This window comes from Marmota monax, unplaced genomic scaffold, assembly GCF_021218885.2.
Source record: "Marmota monax isolate L192 unplaced genomic scaffold, Marmota_monax_Labrador192_F-V1.1 WCK01_AAM20220418_F8-fsc00043, whole genome shotgun sequence".
Classification (NCBI taxonomy): Eukaryota; Metazoa; Chordata; class Mammalia; order Rodentia; family Sciuridae; genus Marmota; species Marmota monax.
In genome coordinates, this window is record NW_026691982.1 from 10,684,985 (window position 1) to 10,704,410 (window position 19,426).

The 19,426-nt window shown below is 38.6% G+C and overlaps 1 protein-coding gene across 4 annotated transcripts in view; it reads right to left on the reverse strand.

Annotated features, from left to right (window-relative positions):
* Nucleotides 1-1,931, reverse strand: part of Zdhhc20 (zinc finger DHHC-type palmitoyltransferase 20) — a 78,891-nt gene extending 76,960 nt beyond the window's left edge. For 2 of the 4 annotated variants that reach the window (XM_058580676.1, XM_058580672.1), the window contains exon 1: nt 1,644-1,930. In XM_058580676.1, coding sequence (XP_058436659.1) covers nt 1,644-1,761 — 118 coding nt within the window. In that variant the 5' untranslated portion in view covers nt 1,762-1,930. Of the gene's footprint in view, nt 1-1,643 lie in introns of all 4 variants that reach the window. The other 2 variants (XM_046447824.2, XM_058580685.1) reach the window with 2 other exon arrangements.
* Between the last annotated feature and the right edge of the window lie 17,495 nt (nt 1,932-19,426).

The following is a 19,426-nucleotide window of genomic DNA, read 5'->3' on the forward strand; positions in this document are numbered from 1 at the left end:
AACACTTCAGAATCAACTATGTGAACAGAGTATACTCAATAATGGCACTTGTTATGTGTATCACTCTAAATCTGAAGATGTTGTGAAGAAGACACAAGGATATAGACTCAGGTTACAGTCCCACTCTACATATTTCTATATGAAAAAAAGATTAAAATGTCTACCCTTGGACAAACCACACAGGTCTTCTGAGTAATAAATTTCCTAGAAAATAATGAATTAGACCAACTCTAAAAACTCTAAGATCTTCTATATGCTAAAAAAGAGATACAACCCTACTATAAACAGCTCAAAATGACCCAAGTATTCAGATAAAAACTCTAGAAATCTGAATTAGCACTTTCCTCAAAATTAACCAGGTTGACCAGAGAGGAAAAGTTGTTCAGTTCACCCATAACTAAATATTTTCAAACAGAAGCTTTGGGGGAAAAAGCCAACGAGGTATTTCAGTCTTATTTAAAACCAAAAACTAATAGTATTATTTTATCTTTTCTGTTTATCACTCACCTAAGATGGCCATGTTAAGTGTATCTATTTTATCCTCAATATTAACTCCTAATAAGGCTGATATTGTGCGAGCCTGTGCGTGTGTGTGTGTGTATAAACAAAATGAAGAAATAACAGAGCCTGCACTGGAACGAAGCCCTCTTGATCATAAACAATTTGTTCAAATGACTAAGAGCATACTGTGGGTCAGCAATTTTTACTGTCCGAGGTATTTAGGAACCTTCTGCTGCTGCCTTTTAGGAGAAAGCTACCTTACTTAAACAAGACTGAAATCTGCAAGAGTCCAGATTACCTTTATTCTTAAAGGCAACCTATTCAAACCAGTATGTTAAATCCTTGAGGTGTACTACAATCCTTTTTCCTAGGAGTCAGGTGAAAATCGGTGCTAAAAATGGAAGATAGCAAAAATAATGAAGACCCCCAAATTGAAGATAGTGAAAAAAATACACCGGGCTGGGATGTAGCTTAGAGGCAGAGCACTTGCCTAGCATGTGTGAGGCCTTGGGTTCAATCCCTAGTACCGCAAAAAAAAAAAAAAAAACGTCAGAATAAACAGCCAAGAAAAATAAATAAATAATGTTATTCTCCCATTCTGTCTTCATTTTATAGGTCGCTGGATTCAGACTTGAAAGAAATGAACTTTAAAATGGGCCAAGTACCACCCAAAATCAAAGCTGGGGCTCACTCATCCTCCAGGTCAGAGCACCAAAAGACACACCTCCCTTCCCCCAACCCCAGCAGCCGGCTTTACTGGTGACAAGCGTCTTGCGCTGTTTGGAAAAACAACCTGGAAAGCACAAATTTGTTTTTAAAAATATTAACAAAAGCAAAAATAAGCGCTACACACACACACACACACACACCCCTAAACCTACGAAGGTCGACTGGCCCCGTTCGGAGAAAAAGCATTTCTGAACATTCCGTCATATAAGACAGAAGGATGGGCAGCCCCTGAGCGAACGCTAGAACCAGGAAGCCGCGGGCTAGCTGGGCCGCACCGCGGCCTTGGGCATCCAGGCTCCCGAGCGTCAGGCGCCGCGGCTCTAACAAAGCAGCGGGCGCGCGGCCTCGGCCTGCAGCCGGGTCCCGGCGACGCCCCAGGCCCCCGCCTTCCGCCCGCGCCCTCCGGTACTCACACGCGCAAAGCTCCACCACGTACGCGTAGTAGGACCAGATGATCACGAAGGAGATGAAGAGCACCGGCACCCATCCCACCACGCGCTGGCAGCAGCGCCACACCGTCCAGGGCGCCATGTTCCGCGGGCTACGGTGAAGCCCCGTACTCGCCTCTGTAGGGAGACTCCAGATCTCCGGCGGCAGCGACAGGGTTTCTCTGTCCGGCTCCGGGCCAAGATCTCCCGCCTCTCCCGCAAGGGTAATCAAAGATAAAGTCCGAAGCTTCTCCTCGACTCCGCCCCTCTCAGCCCTCGGGCTGGTCCCGCCCCCACTCCACATCCTGTCGCCCCTCCCCCGTCCCTCCCCCACCCCCATCCCGCCCGAAGCCGGTCGCCTCAAGTCTCCGCGCTACCGGGGCGGGGCTTACGCAGCCGGAGGGGATGGGCGGGCCCGCCGCTTGGGACCGCCCATGGGGCGTGGCGGGTTGGGGCGGGCCGGGAAGTGGAGAGAAAGAAGTGGAAATCTAGAGGCTAGGTAGTGGCTGGCAGGGGTGTGTGTGTGTGTGTGTGCTTTTTCAAATATGACAATGCTGTGCTGTACCACAGCATGCAGATGAGGAATGTATTCACTATAGGGTTCCTCCAGTTATTCTGTGTATCTCTGGTAAAGAACCCCTGGGCTGGGCTGGGCTGGGGGTATAACTCTGTGGTAGAGGTCTTGGCTAGCATACATGAGGCTCTGGATTTAATCCCCAGTACAGCTAAAATAAAATAAATAAAAAATACCTTTACTTTGAAATAATTCCATCCATTATTCAAGCGGAACTTATCTTTTGGAAGATGAAACCTGTAGGAGCATGTGATTTAGGATAGAACCATTACAGAATCCATCAGATTGATTTGAAACTCATACTCAAGGTTGAGTTGTGAAAAAAGGTGCAGGTAAATGGCTCTTTCCCTGCTTCCCCAAAAAGACTACTGAAATTTCAAGAATTTATTTACAACTGGAGATTGCTGAGCGATGACTATAATCATACTAGAAGCATCATTGTGAATACATCATAATGCAAGGTCAAAGCATGAGAAGTTTAATTCCAGTCAGCCACCTTAATACCAGTTCCTGCTACTACTATTTTTTAGTTAGTCTTGAGATTTTAACTAGCAACTGCTTACTAAAGTTTCCAGGAAGAAGACTTGCCCACTTTTGTAGTGTGATGATAAAAGCAAGTAATGATTGTTTTACCTCTGCACAGTACTGCTTGAAATAATAAAGCATGGTGTCTCCAGTTTTATACCTTAAACATCCTGTTAGTGACAAAGTTGACACTAGGTTCAGGACATTAAAGTGAATTACATACAGCTCGTTTTCCAGAGATATTGCTTAGAATAACTAAGCTTTAAGATGCTATTTAGATTGACATGGAAGAATATAAAGCCCTTTCTCCTCCTACCACATCTACACAACAGAATCATATTAAAGCTTAACACGAATACCATGTCATCCAGAAGCTCTTTGTCTGCTGGAAATAATTTCTATTTGTTATGCCATTTTGTTTATAATGCTAACTAAGAAACTATATAAGCTCGTTTCCTAGAGCTGCTGTACCAAAGTACCACAAACTGGGATCTTAAAGCACCAGAGATTTATTGTCTTACAGTTCTTGGAGCTAGAAATCCTAAATAAAGGTGTTGGCAAGGCTGTTCTTCCTCTGAAACCTGTAGGGAGGATTTGTCCTTGCTTCTTCCTAGCTTTTGGTGGTGGCTATCAGTCCTGGGCATTCCTTGGCTTGCAGTTGCATCATTCCATTATCACCTGGCATCCTCTTCCCTGTGTCTATCTCTGCATCTCTATTAATACTGGATTAAAGGTCTACCCTATTCCAGTATAACCTCACCTTAACTAGCTACATTGATAATGTTTCTATTTCCAAATAAGGTCATATTCTGAATTATGAGGAGTTTGAACTTCCAGAGACATTTTGGGGACATACAACACAAATTTAGTTTTAATTTTAATTGAAATGAATCACCTTGCCTCCTACTTTGTAAGGTTCTTGAAGGCAGAGTATTTTTTACATATCCTATTTCCCCTGCAGTGTCATGCAAGTAGGAAATATTTAGTAATAATTGAATAGACATTTGAAGGTTTTTGTTATTTAGATGTTATTCCTAACTTTTGGAATCACCAGCCAAATCACACTACTTTCTGATTCCAAAATTACCACTGTGTGTCTAAAAAGGTTTTGATTTTTAAATGGAATCTATAAAATATTTCTGATCTATTTCCTTGTCCTAAAGTCATTCCAGTGAAGATATATTTGGGGGGAGGTGGTAACATTTTCATTCTTTTGGGAATGTTTCTATCTTTAGTGTCTACAAACATGAGTTATTCAATGTTCTTTTTCTTAATATATATTTTTTAGTTGTTGATGGACCTTTATTTTATTTATTTATATGCAGTGCTGAGAATAGAACCCAGGGCCTCACACATGCTAGGCAAGCACTGTACCACAGATCCACAACCCCAGCCCCTTCAATGTTCATTTGCTATAAGCTAACATCTAAACCCCTTTCTTTTCCATGTTGGGCCAGTGATTTAACTCCATCTCTGCTACTGATTGTAACAAAAGGGAATCCTTAGGCAGAGCCATTATGTAAGCAGAATTACATTGTCTGACAGTCACTCTGGCCATGGTGAGAAGAATGGATTGGAGGAAATAAAGTCTAGAGGAAGGGAGGCTAGTTGAGAGGCTGCTGTAGTCACATAAGTACAGGTTGATCATGGCCTGAAAAAGGATGGTGGAGGTGAAGGTGACCGAAAAGAAAAAGCTGCTTCAGATCAGCTTTGGTGCACCACTATGCCCCAAAACAGCAATGGCAGATAAAATGGAACACCTAAAAGACAAATGGAGATTCTGTCCTGCATTCCCAACCTCTGTCCTCTCCATCCCCAACAAAGGAAATAAAATATTGTGCTGATCCATCTCTAGGATTGTGGCTTTCAGTGAAGACTGAAGGACTACAGACCCCTAACCCAAGAGTGCCAAGCTGTCAGCTGTTCTGGTGACTAATCTCTGATTTTGCCATTATAACCACCAGCCAGGAACCTCTAAATACCATTTTAAGTTCTAGTTCTGACTAAGGAATAATAAGGGCAAGTAGAGGCAATTATGAAGCCTTATGGAGGGCTTATTGAAACCGAGTAGATACAGATATGGAAAAAATAGAGAAGAAAAAACAAATTTACAAATTTTAAAAATTAAACCACAGTTCCAAAACACATGAAGAAACCCAATACTAAGGACACAAATAGGGGCTGGGGTTGTGGCTCAGGGATAGAGGGCTCGCCATCAAGGTACTGGATTCGATCCTCAGCACCACATAAAAATAAATAAAATAAAGGCATTGTGTCCAACTACAATTAAAAATTTATTTTTTTAAAAAAGGATGCAAATAAAAATCAACAATCAGAACTTGAATCCACATGACATAGAATTAATTACAGGAAGTAGCCTAACAAAGACTTTTACAAACAGTATTTGGTATGCGTACTCAAAGAGGTAAGTGAAGAAATAACTTCTATCTAAAAACATGAAAATTTGAAAATAATAGACAAAAAAATGGAAAAAAGAACAGGTGTGGGCTGGGGTAGAGCACTTGCCTAGCAAGTGTGAGGCACTGAGTTCAATATTCAGCACCACATAAAAATAAATATATTGTGTCCACCTACAACTAAAAAAATTTTTTTTTAAATTAAGAACAGGTGGATTTGAAAAATGACCATTTAGAAAACTCAAAAATAGGGTATAGCTCAGTGGTAGGGCCTAACATGTATGAGACTCTGGGACCTAAGGTTAATCCTCAGCACTGCCTGATCCTTATTCTCTGACCTTCCTCTTTTTTTTTTTTTTATTAGGATTTTTAAATTTGTTCTTTTTAGATATAATGACAGTAGAATGTATTTTCACATATTATACATACATGGAGTATAACTTATTCTAATTATGATCCCAGTCTTGTGGGCTGATCTTTCTCTTACGTAAATCAAAAGACCCTCACTTAAGATGTGCCCCTGATGGGCTGGGCACAGTGGTGCACACCAGTAATTTTAGTGACTCCAGAGGTTTAGGTGGAAGGATTTCAAATTGGAGGCCAGCCTCAGCAACTTAGTGAGCCCCTAAGCAACTTCATGAGATTCTATGGCAAGATAAAAAGTAGAAAGGGCTGGGGAATCATATCAATAGTAAAGCACTCTAGGGTTCAATCCCCAGTATAAAAACGATTTTTAAAATTCTAAAAGAGGTGCTGGGAGGAAAAGAACCCAGAGGAAAGGAACATTCTTATCCCAAAAGACACAGAAATGCTGAGAAGAATTGAAATATACAGGCCTTGTAAATTTCCTCCAGTTTATTCCATTAGATCATATCCTTTGCCTTCCAGTCACACCATTGCATGACTGTCCATGAAAACATATTGCTTTCCCTATTTCTTTGGGTTTTTGTTTCTGAAGGCTGTCACATAAAACATAATAGTAAGTAAATTTGTATGCTTTTTTCCTTGTTAATTTGTCTTACTATAGGTACCTTAATGAGGAAATTTGCAATGGGTGAGAAATCTTTTCTCCCCTACACTACCTACAATAAAAACATTCTTTGAGAACTTCAAAAGGACTGTGTCTTGCTTTAGGACCAAATGAGTACTAACTCATTTTTGGAAATGCTGTCAACTTGAAAGGCAAGCTGAGGTACACTGAGAATGAGAACAAAGAGTTTTTTTGAGCCAGTATGAAGATGATTACCCCAGGGAGGGCGGGGGGCAGGGGACAAATATCCACTTAGAATCAGTGCTTTCCCAAATGGCATCTTGGGGGCGTGGGAGGTAGTTGTTTTTTTTTTTTTTTTTTTTAATTTTTAATTTTTTTTTTTTGTGGTTGTAGATGGACAGAATGCCTTTATTTTATTTGTTTATTTTTATGTGGTGCTGAGGATTGAACCCAGTGCCTCACACATGCTAGGCAAGTGCTCTGCAACCAAGCTACAGTCCCAGCCCTGGGGGCTAGGTTTTTAAAGATTAAGAAAAAGGGAGATAGATTATAGTAAAACTGGTTGTTAAAATTGCATTCATCAACAAAAAAAGCACAAGTCATTGATTGGTGATTGGTCATTTATATTATATATTCCAGGTAAGAACTGTGATAGGGCCTGGGGGCAGAGCTCAGTGGTATAGCACTTACCTGGTGTTCAAGACCCTGGATTCTATCCCTAGCACCTTTCGGGTGGGGACCAATAAGGAAAAGGCTGTCACTGAGGATATTTGTTACCTTTATGCTTTAGGGAATCTGTAGAAACCTACATTGCTAGGTCAGAATGATCTAGGTGATTGCAGTCTCTTGCCTCTTGATTCCCCCAGACTAACTTTGTGTGTTTATGTGTGACATTTTAAAGTCTTTCTCAGTAGAAGTCTATATTCTTGGGAGGAGAAAGAGTGAGCAGGAGCAGGAGCAGTTTGGGGGCAGAATGAAGGGGAAAGAAGGGAGTTGGGAGCACTTTCAAAAAGCAGAGGCTTGGGGCTGGGGCTGTAGCTCAGTGGTAGAGTGCCTGCCTAGCACGTGTGGGGCACCGAGTTTGAGCCTCAGCACCACATAAAAACAAATAAACGTATAGTGTCCAGCTACAATTTTAAAAATATATTTTTTTAAAAAAGCAGAAGTTTCAGATCTTGCTTCCTCCTTTGTTTCACATTTTGCCAGCAGCTCTTGCCTGAATTAGCTCAAGAGTCTACTGCCTGCTGCCCCCACCCACTGCACATGGACACTACCCCACTATCCATCTCCCCTCCATCCACAGTCTGCTCCACAAATTCATCCATCCCTTCATTTTCTCAACACCAAACATGTTCTGATCACTGCACTGGGGAACAGAGACAAAATCTTTCCTCTTAGGCAGCTTGTTTTTTGTTTGTTCTTGTTTTCTTTCCTGTTTTATGCTATAGTTGGAGTGAGCCTTTAGAAAATACAATCTACTTTATACACTTGGATGATTTTAATGATGTTTAACATGACTGCAAAAGGCTCTGCAGCTCTGCTGTCCCCTACCTCCAGCCTCTGCTGCACAACCTTCCTTCCAGAATTGCTCTAGGCTTGACCCCATGGTTTCCTTTCTTCTCCTTGAAACTCTCTGCATACACTTGCTCATGGATACTCTTCCATCTGTGCACTCTGCCTATAAAGTTTCCTCCCCTCCTAATCCCTTCTCAGACCTGGCTCTGTCAAGAAGTCCAGCCTGACACAGCTGATTCTAAGGGGGTAGGTCCAAATCCTGGTGGTAGACCAATCTCTCCTCTCCAGATCATGACTCTGCCAAATGTAAAACTAACATTCCCCACTACCTATTGTTTAAATAGCAGAAATACTGTATGCATTAGTAGAGATGGTTCCAGCTTATGATTTTTCTTTTTTAATCTTTTTATTTTTGAAATAATTTTAGATTTACCGAAGTTAGAAAAATAGTAGAGAGAATGCCTGTAGTCTTCACCAAGCTTTCCCAAAAGCCATTTTATATAAGCATGATGATGTGCTTATCTAATCTAAGAAATAAACGAGGGTACAATATTAGCTAAACTACAGACTTTATTAGGATTTCACCAGTTTTCTCACCAATGTCTTTTTCTGTCCCAGGACCTCCCATTGTGTTTAGCCATCCGATCTTTTAGCCTCCTCCACTCTCTGGCTGTTGTTTCTGTCTTTCCTTGTTTTGTATGGAAAAACACTTTGGAAAAGTACTGATTAGAGGTACAGAAGGACAAATACTGCTTGTTCTTATTTATATGTGAAATCTAATATGATCAAACTCAGGGAAGCAGAGAGTAGAATGGTGGCTTCCTGGGATAGGAGGGGGAATGGCTGTCAGGGCCAGAGGGATAGGGAAGTATTAGTCAAAGGGTACAAAGTTTCAGTTAGACAAGAGGAATACATTTTATCCATCTATTGTACAGCATGATGATTATAGCAATAATAGTGTATTGTATGTTTCAAACTGCTAAGACAATAAATTTCAAATGCTCTTACCCCCAAAACAATAAGTATTTGAGGTGATAGATATGTTCATTAGTTCATTCTTTTATTTGTATGTCATATGTAACTATATTTTGTCAATTGGCAATAAAAAAAGATTTTAAAACCCCCTCAAAAGCCAAAGTTCCTTTAGTAAAAATACTTTCTTCCACTGTTACAAAGAAAGAACTATAACAGAGTATGAAACAATTCCTAGGGCAGGAGAAGGGGGTAATTTAAAGGCCCTGCACAGTGGCACTAGCCTGTAATCCCAGCAGCTCAGGAGGCTTAGACAGGAGTTCAAAGTCAGCCTCAGCAAAAGCAAGTTGCTAAGCAACTCAGTGAGGCCCTGACTTCTAAATAAAGTACAAAATAGGGCTGGGGATGTGGCTCAGTAGTGGTTGCGTGCCCCTGAGTTCAATCTCCTGTAACACCCACCCCCCCTAAAAAAAAAAGTAATTTAAAAAGTACTCACTGGGGGCTGGGGGTTGTGGCTCAGTGGTGGAGCTCAGTGTGAGGCACTGAATTTAATCTTCAGCATTACAAAAAAATAAATAAAATAAAGGCATTGTGTCCATCTACAACTTAAAAAATTTAAAACAAAATGTACTGGTTGAGTATTTTGTAGACTGTCCCTCAGTTTGGATTTGTCTGATATTTTCTCATAACTACATTGGCTTATAAATTTGGGAGAAGAAAAATCACAGAGGTGATGTGCCTCTTTTATGATATTGTGACAGGTTGTACATCATGTGGACATGACTTTTTCATGGGTAATGTCAACCTTGATCACTGGGTTGAAGGTCCAGTGTCTGCCATGAAGTTACCATTTTTTCCTTACTCTGCATTTTTCATTAGAAAAAAAAAGTGATTAAGTCAAGCTCTACTCAAAAGCAGAGGAATTAAATTTCACCTCCTGGAGGGAGAAGACTGTGCAACCATTACATTAATTAATAAGCATTTAGGGAAGAAGCACTTTGAGACTATCAAAAATCCTGTTTCTATGTAAAATTTCACCCACTGCTTTTAGTATCCATCAGTGGACCCTGGTTGCACCACTGTCTTTTCCTTTTCCTTTCCTTTCCCTCCCTCCCTCCCTCCCTCCCTCCCTTCCTTCCTTCCTTCCTTCCTTCCTTCCTTCCTTCCTTCCTTCCTTCCTTTTTTGCTACAAGGTTATCCAATGATCTGTTTCCTAACAGAGGAAAGGCATCCAAAAAGAGTTCAGAGATTTAGTTGACATAGTGGAGCCATAAATACCCAACTCTGATTACTACTTGAATTTCTGGTTTGGTTAGATTTATTGTTTTTGCATTTCTGGAAATCTGTCCTCAAGAAAGCTTCCTGGCCACTTATTTATTGATCAGTCCAGGCACATGTTATTGATTGCATTTAGGCTATGGGGAGAGTCTGGCTCAGCAGCTGCCAGTGGAAACACTGATTGGTGTCATAAATCATGTGGAAGGCAAGGAGTTCAATGACCAGAGAATAGCAGGTTTTTTTTTTTTTTTTTTTTTTTTTTTTTAGGAACAAAGCTGCACTGTCTCTATTGCTATGACATCTTTGTAAGATCACTTTGGATTGAGAACTGATCAGTTCCCAGTAAACAAAGGCAGAGTGCACATGCATCCCAGACATTGAGAAGGGCAGATGACACGCTGTTGAGTGTGCTGTTGGGTGTTGGGACTGCCTTTGGAACACAATGTGTTGTAGTTACATATCCTGTCTATGGTAAATCCCTGTATGATATACTTAAATACTTCTCCTATGTATGATTATTCAATTAAAGACGGTAGCTTTCCTTAGACTGTAAGCTTTTTGAAGGAAGGACTAGTTCTGTTTCCTTCACCATTGTGAGCCCAGCAGATTGCCAGGCACATAAAAGGCATTAATAGTAATTGAATAAATGAATGACAAGAAACTTGGAATTACAGATGTTCATGTTTTTCCAACAGTGTTCTCAACCTTCCCATAACTTTAGTCATGGAAGCAGTCTTGTATATGGTGCTTTTATTCCTAGTATTATTAGAATAGTGTAATGTTATATTTATATTATTAGGTAAAAAGGTGTTTATCACTGAACCACACCCCCATCCCTAGAACAGAATTAAGGATAAATTTACTTTGAGGTTTGAGGATCTCAGGAGAAATACTTTAATTCTTTCCAAGGGCAGCACCCCAAGTTGCCTAAGTAATTCCCATTAGGGCTCACTTCTTAAAACTCCTACCACCTCTTGACATTGCCATATTGGGGACCAAGATTCTAACTCATGAACCTTTGGGAGACAGACCACATCAAAACCATTAAAGATCTAAACAACTTCAAGGACATAGTGGGAAAAAATACAGAGTGTGGAGTCAAGGGGATTTGGATTCATATCCCAGCTTCATCACTTACTAGCTAGTAATATTGTAGAATTTATCTAACCTCCCTGAGATTCAGTCTCCTTCTATATCATGGGAATAATTGTGTTCTTTTCATAGCATATACTGTGAGGATTAAATTTTATGTGTAATGTATGCATATATAAGGGCAAATATAACATATGTAAAAATAGGGCTGGGGTTGTGGCTCAGCAGTAGAGTGCTTGCCTAGCATGTGAGAGAGCCCTGGGTTAGATTCTCAGCACCACATAAAATAAATAAATAAAATAAAGATATTGCGTTCAACTACAACTAAAAAAATATAAAAATATGTTAAAATATGTATATACACATTTACATGTATATGTGTACTTTATATACATATATGTATACATATATATATATTTTTGTGTGGTGCTGGGTATTAGAACCCAGAGTCTTGTGCATGCAAGTCAAGCACTCTACCAACTGAGCTATATCCCCAACCCCATATATGTATATTCTAATATGTATTTGTGTGTGTGTCTATCTAAATATATCCCACGTATTTGTATTTCTATTTCCTGGCATATGGTCATTGTATCAGAGTTCACGTTAAGTATTTTAACAGCAATAACAATAAAAGTAATTGGTTAAATATATATTAGGAAACTTAAAAATCAAAGAGGGCACTGTAATGATTTGGAGGATGTCACTGCTGGAAGCACTACCACTGCCAGGGCCTAGGCATAAAGGAAGGAAGTTGAGGGTATTAAAGTCCAGAAGCTAGAAGGAATAGCCCAGCCTGCTCAGGGAGTAGAGGCTGGTGGTACTGTCTCCCTAGGGACAGGGTGGCAGGGAGGAAACATAATGAAGATGGTTCTGGCAGTGCCAAAAAAAAAAAAAAGCCAGAGACTGGTACCAAGGGTTGCAGAGATGAAAGCTGGGAATAAACACAAACCACAGTGACAGTACACAGCAAGAGTGAGCCTGTTTCCGTTCTCTAGGCTTATAACTTCCCTACTGCCCTCTGTGATCAGAGCCTAGCATGCTGCCAGGAGGCAAGGGGAACAGAGTATTGCAGGGTCCTTGTCCCTGCATCACAAAACCCTCTGTGTATGGAGGGGAAGGGTTGGAGCAGAAAGACAATAGCTTAGTGACCAGCAATATTATGTAACTTATTTTATTCATTCACCATTTAAACAGCTGCCTAGATAATTATACAATAGTACAATTTTAGCACAATTTATCCATTGTCATGGTGCCAGACATTCATATTGTTTCCAGATTTTATTATTTGAAATGATGCTGCAATGAATATTCTTTTAATTCTCTTTGGTTGGTTCATCAGAATTTGTAGCTGGGGAGAGCTCATACAACATTTTTCAAAACATAAAGAAATTAACATATTTTTAGGAGATAATATTAATAGTCTTTATTTTCTGGGAGTTACTTTTAGGGGTTACAAATATTTTTTCTCCCAGTACTGACTATTTCTCCTAAATATTATGTAAATTCAGATGTTATAAACAGAATACTTGCTCTCATTTCATTCTCTTGGAAAAAGAGCTCTCCTGGAATGAATACTAGCACCTAGCAGAGTTCATCAGACCAAGCAGGTTTCAGTAAAAAGTTGCTACTGACAATGCTAAAGACATAGCCTCACCAATAACAAGGTGTTATCTAGAGATTCCAAAGGTTAAGTTCCTTCCTTACCAAATACAACCAAACAGCACTTGCTAATGATAAATGTGGTAAAGCTTTGTGCTTATTTTTCTAACTGGTAAGTATTGAACTAAGGTATTTCAGTTCAAAGTCTTTCACATATTTCCTTTTGTGTTATCTTTGAAACATTCTGTAATTTTCTGTATATCTTTCTTATCCTGTGCTTGGGTTTTCTGTTAAACATTCTCAGGGTCCAAGCAAGATAAAAAGGTTTTGGAAATGCAAGAGTGCCATCTTGTGGACATTTTGTATTTAATGATTTTATTTTAAGTCAACTGTAACATGGCTCCAAGTGATTTGCAAGACCCTTTTGTGGTTTTTCCTTGCATTTCAGCCTTTTGTCTCATCAATTCTAAGACACCCCAGTGGTGTCATTGTCAATTTGTACCCCAGATTTTGAGGATATGCAATTTCTATTAAATAAAACTTATTACCTCACCTGTATTATGCTTTTTTTTTTTTTATAGATCTGAGTGCTTATTTGCATAAAATTGACTTTGTAGTGTGCCTTGAACTTCCCCAGGGGAATATCAGGAAAACGTATTCACAAATCCACTTAACTGTTAGAATTTAGAATTAAATATTCTCTGCTTAAGAGGCAGAGAATGGGAAAATGTGGGATTAAATAAATCACAGGTGATGCCAGTTCTTCAGGGGTCAAGAAGCCTCCTTTTGAGCAAGGAAACTTCTCACCTTAACTGGCTGGAATCCAACCCAGCTGCTCAACACGTGCATTTGTTGATGGTGGATCTTTATTTCTTTGGCATGAAATGCTCAAGGCAATACCCCTGCAGGGCGCTACTTTTCCTCTCCTCTTATCTTTCTGCTTATCCATTACATCAGCAAGAATGTGGGGCACTCTGCCAGCTCAGAAAAGGAAAACCAGATTCAAAGGGCTGGCAGCTGAGGGTCTTGCTGGCCCCTCTCTGCTCATCTAAATCCTATTCTCATTGCTTAGACATAATGTCTAACATTGAGCTTGTTAGTGGTCAGAGAAGTGTGAATTAAAACAAGATACCAGTTCATGCTTATCAGATTGGCAACAAAACAAAACAAACCAGGAATACCAAATATTAGTGTAGACTTGGAGAAAGAGTATCTCTGCGTACTGCTGGTTAGAAAATAATCTGACAATCGTTAATGAAATTAAGTGTGTATTCACCCTGTGATTCGGAAGTCTCACTCTTGGACAGATGCATAACTGTCTAAATGCATGATATCATGTCTGCATAATAAAGGTTTAAAACGTGCTCTAGGAGGAGGAAAAAAACTCAAAATATGCAAATTGAATTAAAATATTTTGCATAGCTTTCAAGTGTACTGATAAAGGAAGGGTTAAGTATATAGTTTTTGGAGCAACTTGTGGTGTCCTTTTTTGTGACCAGGCAGCCAATTATATTTGCTGTAAATTTTGCTTCACATGTTTTAAACTTACTATTATATTTTGAATATCTATTCATGTTGCTCCAATTCAATTTTTTCTCTATCCATTTTGTGTGTGTGTGTGTGTGTGTGTGTGTGTGTGTGTGTGTGTATGGTGCTGGGAGAGAACTCAGGGCCTCTCACATGCTCAGCACATATTCTATCACTAAGCTACATCCCTAGCTCTAAGGCAGCTACCTTCTTGAAAGTTTTCCTGAAACTTATTTGTGACTTTCACCCTGAGCCTCTACTGATGAATGTAACTTTATCTCCTTGTCTCTAGAGACTGCAAACTAGTTTTAACCTATAGCGTTTGTTTCACGTTGGAGAGTAAGAACCTAGTGTGTCTGCTTAGCACCTTTGCCTTCTTCAAGGAGTAGTCACCACTTCTGTTGGAAAGTGCTCCTCCCCTGCCAGACTCCTACCAAGTGGGGTCAGGAAGCTGTCTTGTTCTTATAACCCCCAGTCCAGATGGTCTAGCCATTGGCGAATTAAAAAAAAAAAATCCTGCTCTCATGAGACTTATAAACCAATTATCGACAAATTAAAAAGTAAAAATATAAACTGATAGGTGATGATAAAGTTCTATGAAGAAGACCAAAATAGGGCAAGAGGATGGAGAGTAACAGGATTGATTGGTGTGTGATGTTCCCTTTGATAAGGATAACTTTGAGCACAGACCTGAATGATATTGAAGATAAGTCCTACCAAAGATTCAGAGTCAGAACATAGGCCAAGTGAATAGCAAGGGCAAAGGCAGGAGAGAGACTGAGGGTTCCAGGAAAACTAAGATGGCCATGGTGGCCACACACGTCCATATAGTTGGCTCCCTACACCCATGGCTTCCACATTCATGGATTTACCCAACTATGGATCAAAACTTCCTCTGCTTTGAGCATGTACAGACTTTCTCTCTTGTCATCATTTCCTAAACAATACAGTGTAACAACTATCTACATAGCACTTATACTGTATTAGATATTATGCATCATCTAGATATGATTTCAGGTATACAGGAGCATAAGTATAGGTTCTATGCAAATAATATGCCAATTTATAGAAGGAATTTAAGCATCTGCAAGTTTTGGTATTCATGGGAGTCCTGGAATAAATCATCTGTGTATACCAAGAAATGGATCTCTCTCTCTCTCTCTCTCTCTCTCTCTCTCTCTATATATATATATATATATATATATATATATATATATATAAATTTTTAGTTGTTGATGGATCTTTATTTTATTCATTTATTTATATGTGGTGCTTAGGATTGAACCCAGTGCCTCATATATGCTAGGCAAGCCCTCTACCACTGAATCACAACCCCAGCCCCAAGAAATTGCTATATATATATATTTTTTAAAATTTTAATTAGTTATACATGACAGTAGAATGCATTTATATACTTTGATATATCATACATAGGTGGGATAAAATTTCTCATTTTTATGAGTGTACATGTTACAGAATCATATTGGTCATGTAGTCACATGTATACATACATATTGCAATAATGTCTGTTTCATTCTACTATCTTTCCTATCCCCATATCCCCTCCTTTCTCCTCCCATCACTTCCCTCTACCTAATCTAATAAGGTAATGCTGTTCTTTCCTAGTGCCCCGCCCCCACACCATATTGTGTATTAGCATCCACATATTAGAGAAAACATTTGGATTTTGGTTTTGTGGAACTGGCTTATTTCGCTTAGCATGATATTCTCCAACTCCAACCATTTACTGGCAGATGCCATGATTTTACTCTTCTTTAAAGCTGAGTAATAGTTCGTTGAGTATATATATGACATTTTCTTTATCCATTAATCTATTGAGGGACACCTAGGTTGGTTCCATGGTCTAGCTATTGTGAATTGAGCTGCTATAATCGTTGATGTGGCTGTGTCACTATAATATGCTGATTTTAAGTCCTTTGGGTATAAACCAAGAAGTGGAATAGCTGGGGAAAATGGTGGTTCCATTCCCAGTTTTCTGAGGAATCTCCATACTGTTTTCCATAATTTGCAGTCCCACCACCAATGTATGAGTGTACCTTTTCACCACATCTTTGTCAGCATTTATTTTTGCCTGTATTCTTGATGATTGCCTTCTGAAAAGAGTGAAATGAAATCTTTGTGTAGTTTTGATTGGCATTTCTCTAATTGCTAGAGATGTTGAACACTTTCTCATATATTTGTTGATCAAATGTTTTTTCTTCTTCTGTGAAGTGTCTGTTCAGTTCCTTAGCCCATTTATTGATTGGGTTATTTATTTATTTGTTAAGTTTTTTGAGTTCTTTATATATCATACAGATTAATGCTTTATCGAAGGGGCATGTGGTAAAGACTTCTTTGAATCTGTAGGCTATCTCCTCACTTCATTGTTTCCTTTGCTGAGAAAAAGCTTTTTAATTTTAATCCATCTTATTTATTGATTCTTGATTTTATTTCTTGCATTTTAGGAGTCTTGTTAAGGAAGTCAGATTCTAGGCTGACGTGGTGAAAATTTGGGCCTATTTTTTCTTCTATTAGGTGTAGGGTCTCTGTTCTAGTGCCTAAGTCTTTGATCCACTTTGAGTTGATTTTTGTGCAGGGTGAGAGATAGAGGTATAAGTTCATTTTGCTACATATGGATTTCCAGTTTCGCCAACACCATTTGTTGTATAGGCTATCTTTTCTCCAGTGAATGTTTTTGGTACCCTTGTCTAGTATGAGATAACTGTATTTATGTGGGTTTGTCTGTGTTTTCTATTCTGTACTATTGGTCCTCCAATCTATTTTGGCACCAATACCATGCTGTTTTTGTTACTGTAGCTCTGTAGTATAGTTAAGATCTGGTATTGTGATGCCTCCTGCTTCACTTTTCTTGCTAATAATTGCTTTAGCTATTATTCATGATTGCTTTTTCTATTTCTATAAAGAATGTCATTGGGATTTTAATAGGAATTGCATTAAATCTGTATAATGCTTTTGGTAGTATGGTCATTTTGACAATATTAATTCTGCCATCATTCAGGAGCATGGGAAATCTTTCCGTCTTCTGAGGTTTTTTCCAATTTCTTTCTTTAGTGTTCTGAGTTTTCATTGTAGAGGTCTTTCACCTCTTTTTTTTTAGATTGATTTCCAGGCATTTTATTTATTTATTTTTTGAGGCTATTGTGAGTAGTTTTCCTAATTTCTCTTTCAATGGATTCATCACTGATGTATAGGAGTGTGTTTGATTTTTGGGTGTTGATTTTATATCCTGTTACTTTGCTGAATTCATTTATTAGTTCTAGAAGTTTTCTGGTGGAAATTTTTGGATCTTCTAGATATAGAGTCATGTTATCAGCAAGTAGTGATAGTTTGAGTTCTTCTTTACCTATTTGTATCCCTTTAATTTCTTTCTTTTGTCTAAGTGCTCTGGCTAGAGTTTCAAGGATGACGTTGAATAGAAGTAATGAAAGAGGACATCCTTGACTTGTTCCAGTTTAAAAACTTGTTCCAGTTTTTTAATGGGAATGCTTTAAAATTTTCTCCATTTAGAATGATGCTGGCCCTGGGTTTAGCAAGTATAGCATTTACATTGTTTAGGTATGTTCCTACTATCCCTAGTTTTTCTAATGTTTTGAACATCAAATGTGCTATATTTTGTTAAATGCTTTTTCTTCATCTATTGAGATGATCATATGATTCTTGTTTTTAAGTCTATTAATACTGATGAATTACTTTTATTGATTTCCATATGTTGAACTAACCCTGCATCCCTGGTCCTACTTGATCATGGTACACTATCTTTTTAATATGTTTATCTATGTGACTTGCCAGAATTTTATTGAGAATTCTTGCATCTATGTTCATCAGGGATATTGGTCTGAAGTTTTCATTCCTTGATGTGTCTTTGTCTAGTTTTGGTATCAGGGTGATATTAGCCTCATAGAATGAGTTTGAAAGTGTTCCCTCTTTTTCTATTTCATGGAATACTTTGTTCTTCTTTGAAGGTCTTGTAGAACTTGGCAGAGAATCCATCTGGTCCTTGGCTTTTCTTGGTTGGTAGGCTTTTGATGGTGTTTTCTATTTCATTACTTGAAATTGATCTGTTTAAAGCATGTATGACCGCCTCATTCAGTTTGGGTAGGTCATATGTCTCTAGAAGTCTGTGGATGTCTTTGATATTTTCTATTTTAGTAGAGTATACATTTTCAAAATGTTTTCTAATTATCAAGAATGGCTATATTTGTGACATAAATTTTATTTGATATAAATCTTGCTTTACATGTTTTAAACTTATTATATTTTGAATATTTACCCATGCTTCTAAAGTTCAATACCTAGTATTTCATAGCATGCACTCATCACATTTTCTGTTTCCTTAGTGAGGAACATTTGGGTTACTCAAATTCTCTCTACTGCAATCAATACTGAGATGAACTTCTTTGAACCTCATGGGATTTGAACTTATTTTTCTGGGGGCATCTGTCCAAGAGTGAGACTTCTGAATCACAGGGTGAATACATACTTAATTTCATTAAAGATTATCAGATTGTTTTCTAACCAGAAGTACACAAGGGGTACTCTTTCTCCAAGTCTACACTAATATTTGATATTACCTGAATTTTATTTTTTGCCAATCTGATAAGCATGAACTGGTATCTTGTTTTAATTCACACTTCTCTGATTACTAATAAGCTCAACTATTTTTATTAGTCACTCAGATTGATCTCCTGTCTACTATCTCACCTCTCCATGGTGAATGATCCAAATTCATAGTATTACCTGGTTCTTTTTCTCTTTTCCTTTTATCTCCTCTCCTTTCCTTTCTTCCTCTCCCCTTCCCTTTGCTCCCCTCCTGTGTCCTTCTATTCCCTCCCTTCTTTTTTTGAGTTGGGGGTGAAGGGTGTCTCATAGTGTTGCCCAGGTTGGCCTCAAACCCCTGGGACCAAGTGATCCTCTTACCTCAGCCTCCCAAAGAAGCTGGGATTATAGGCATGAGCCACTGTGCCTGACCTATTATTTTTCTATAGAGGTCCTTATTTATTATTATAGATTTTAGATGGCACTGACCCTAGAGTTTTAGAAATGTATAGGGATTTATTTTGGGGGTTCTTCTAGAATAGAAACAATAGAACATATTGATTGCCAGTTATTTCAATACAAATTCCTTTAAAAATTATATGTTCATGTTTTATCTTAAAAAAATAAATGCAGAGGAAGTTTATTTTACCTATGGAGTCTTAACTTCAGAATAGTAAAAAGGACTTCTGTAATTTGGATCTTAAGTGTCCCCTAATGA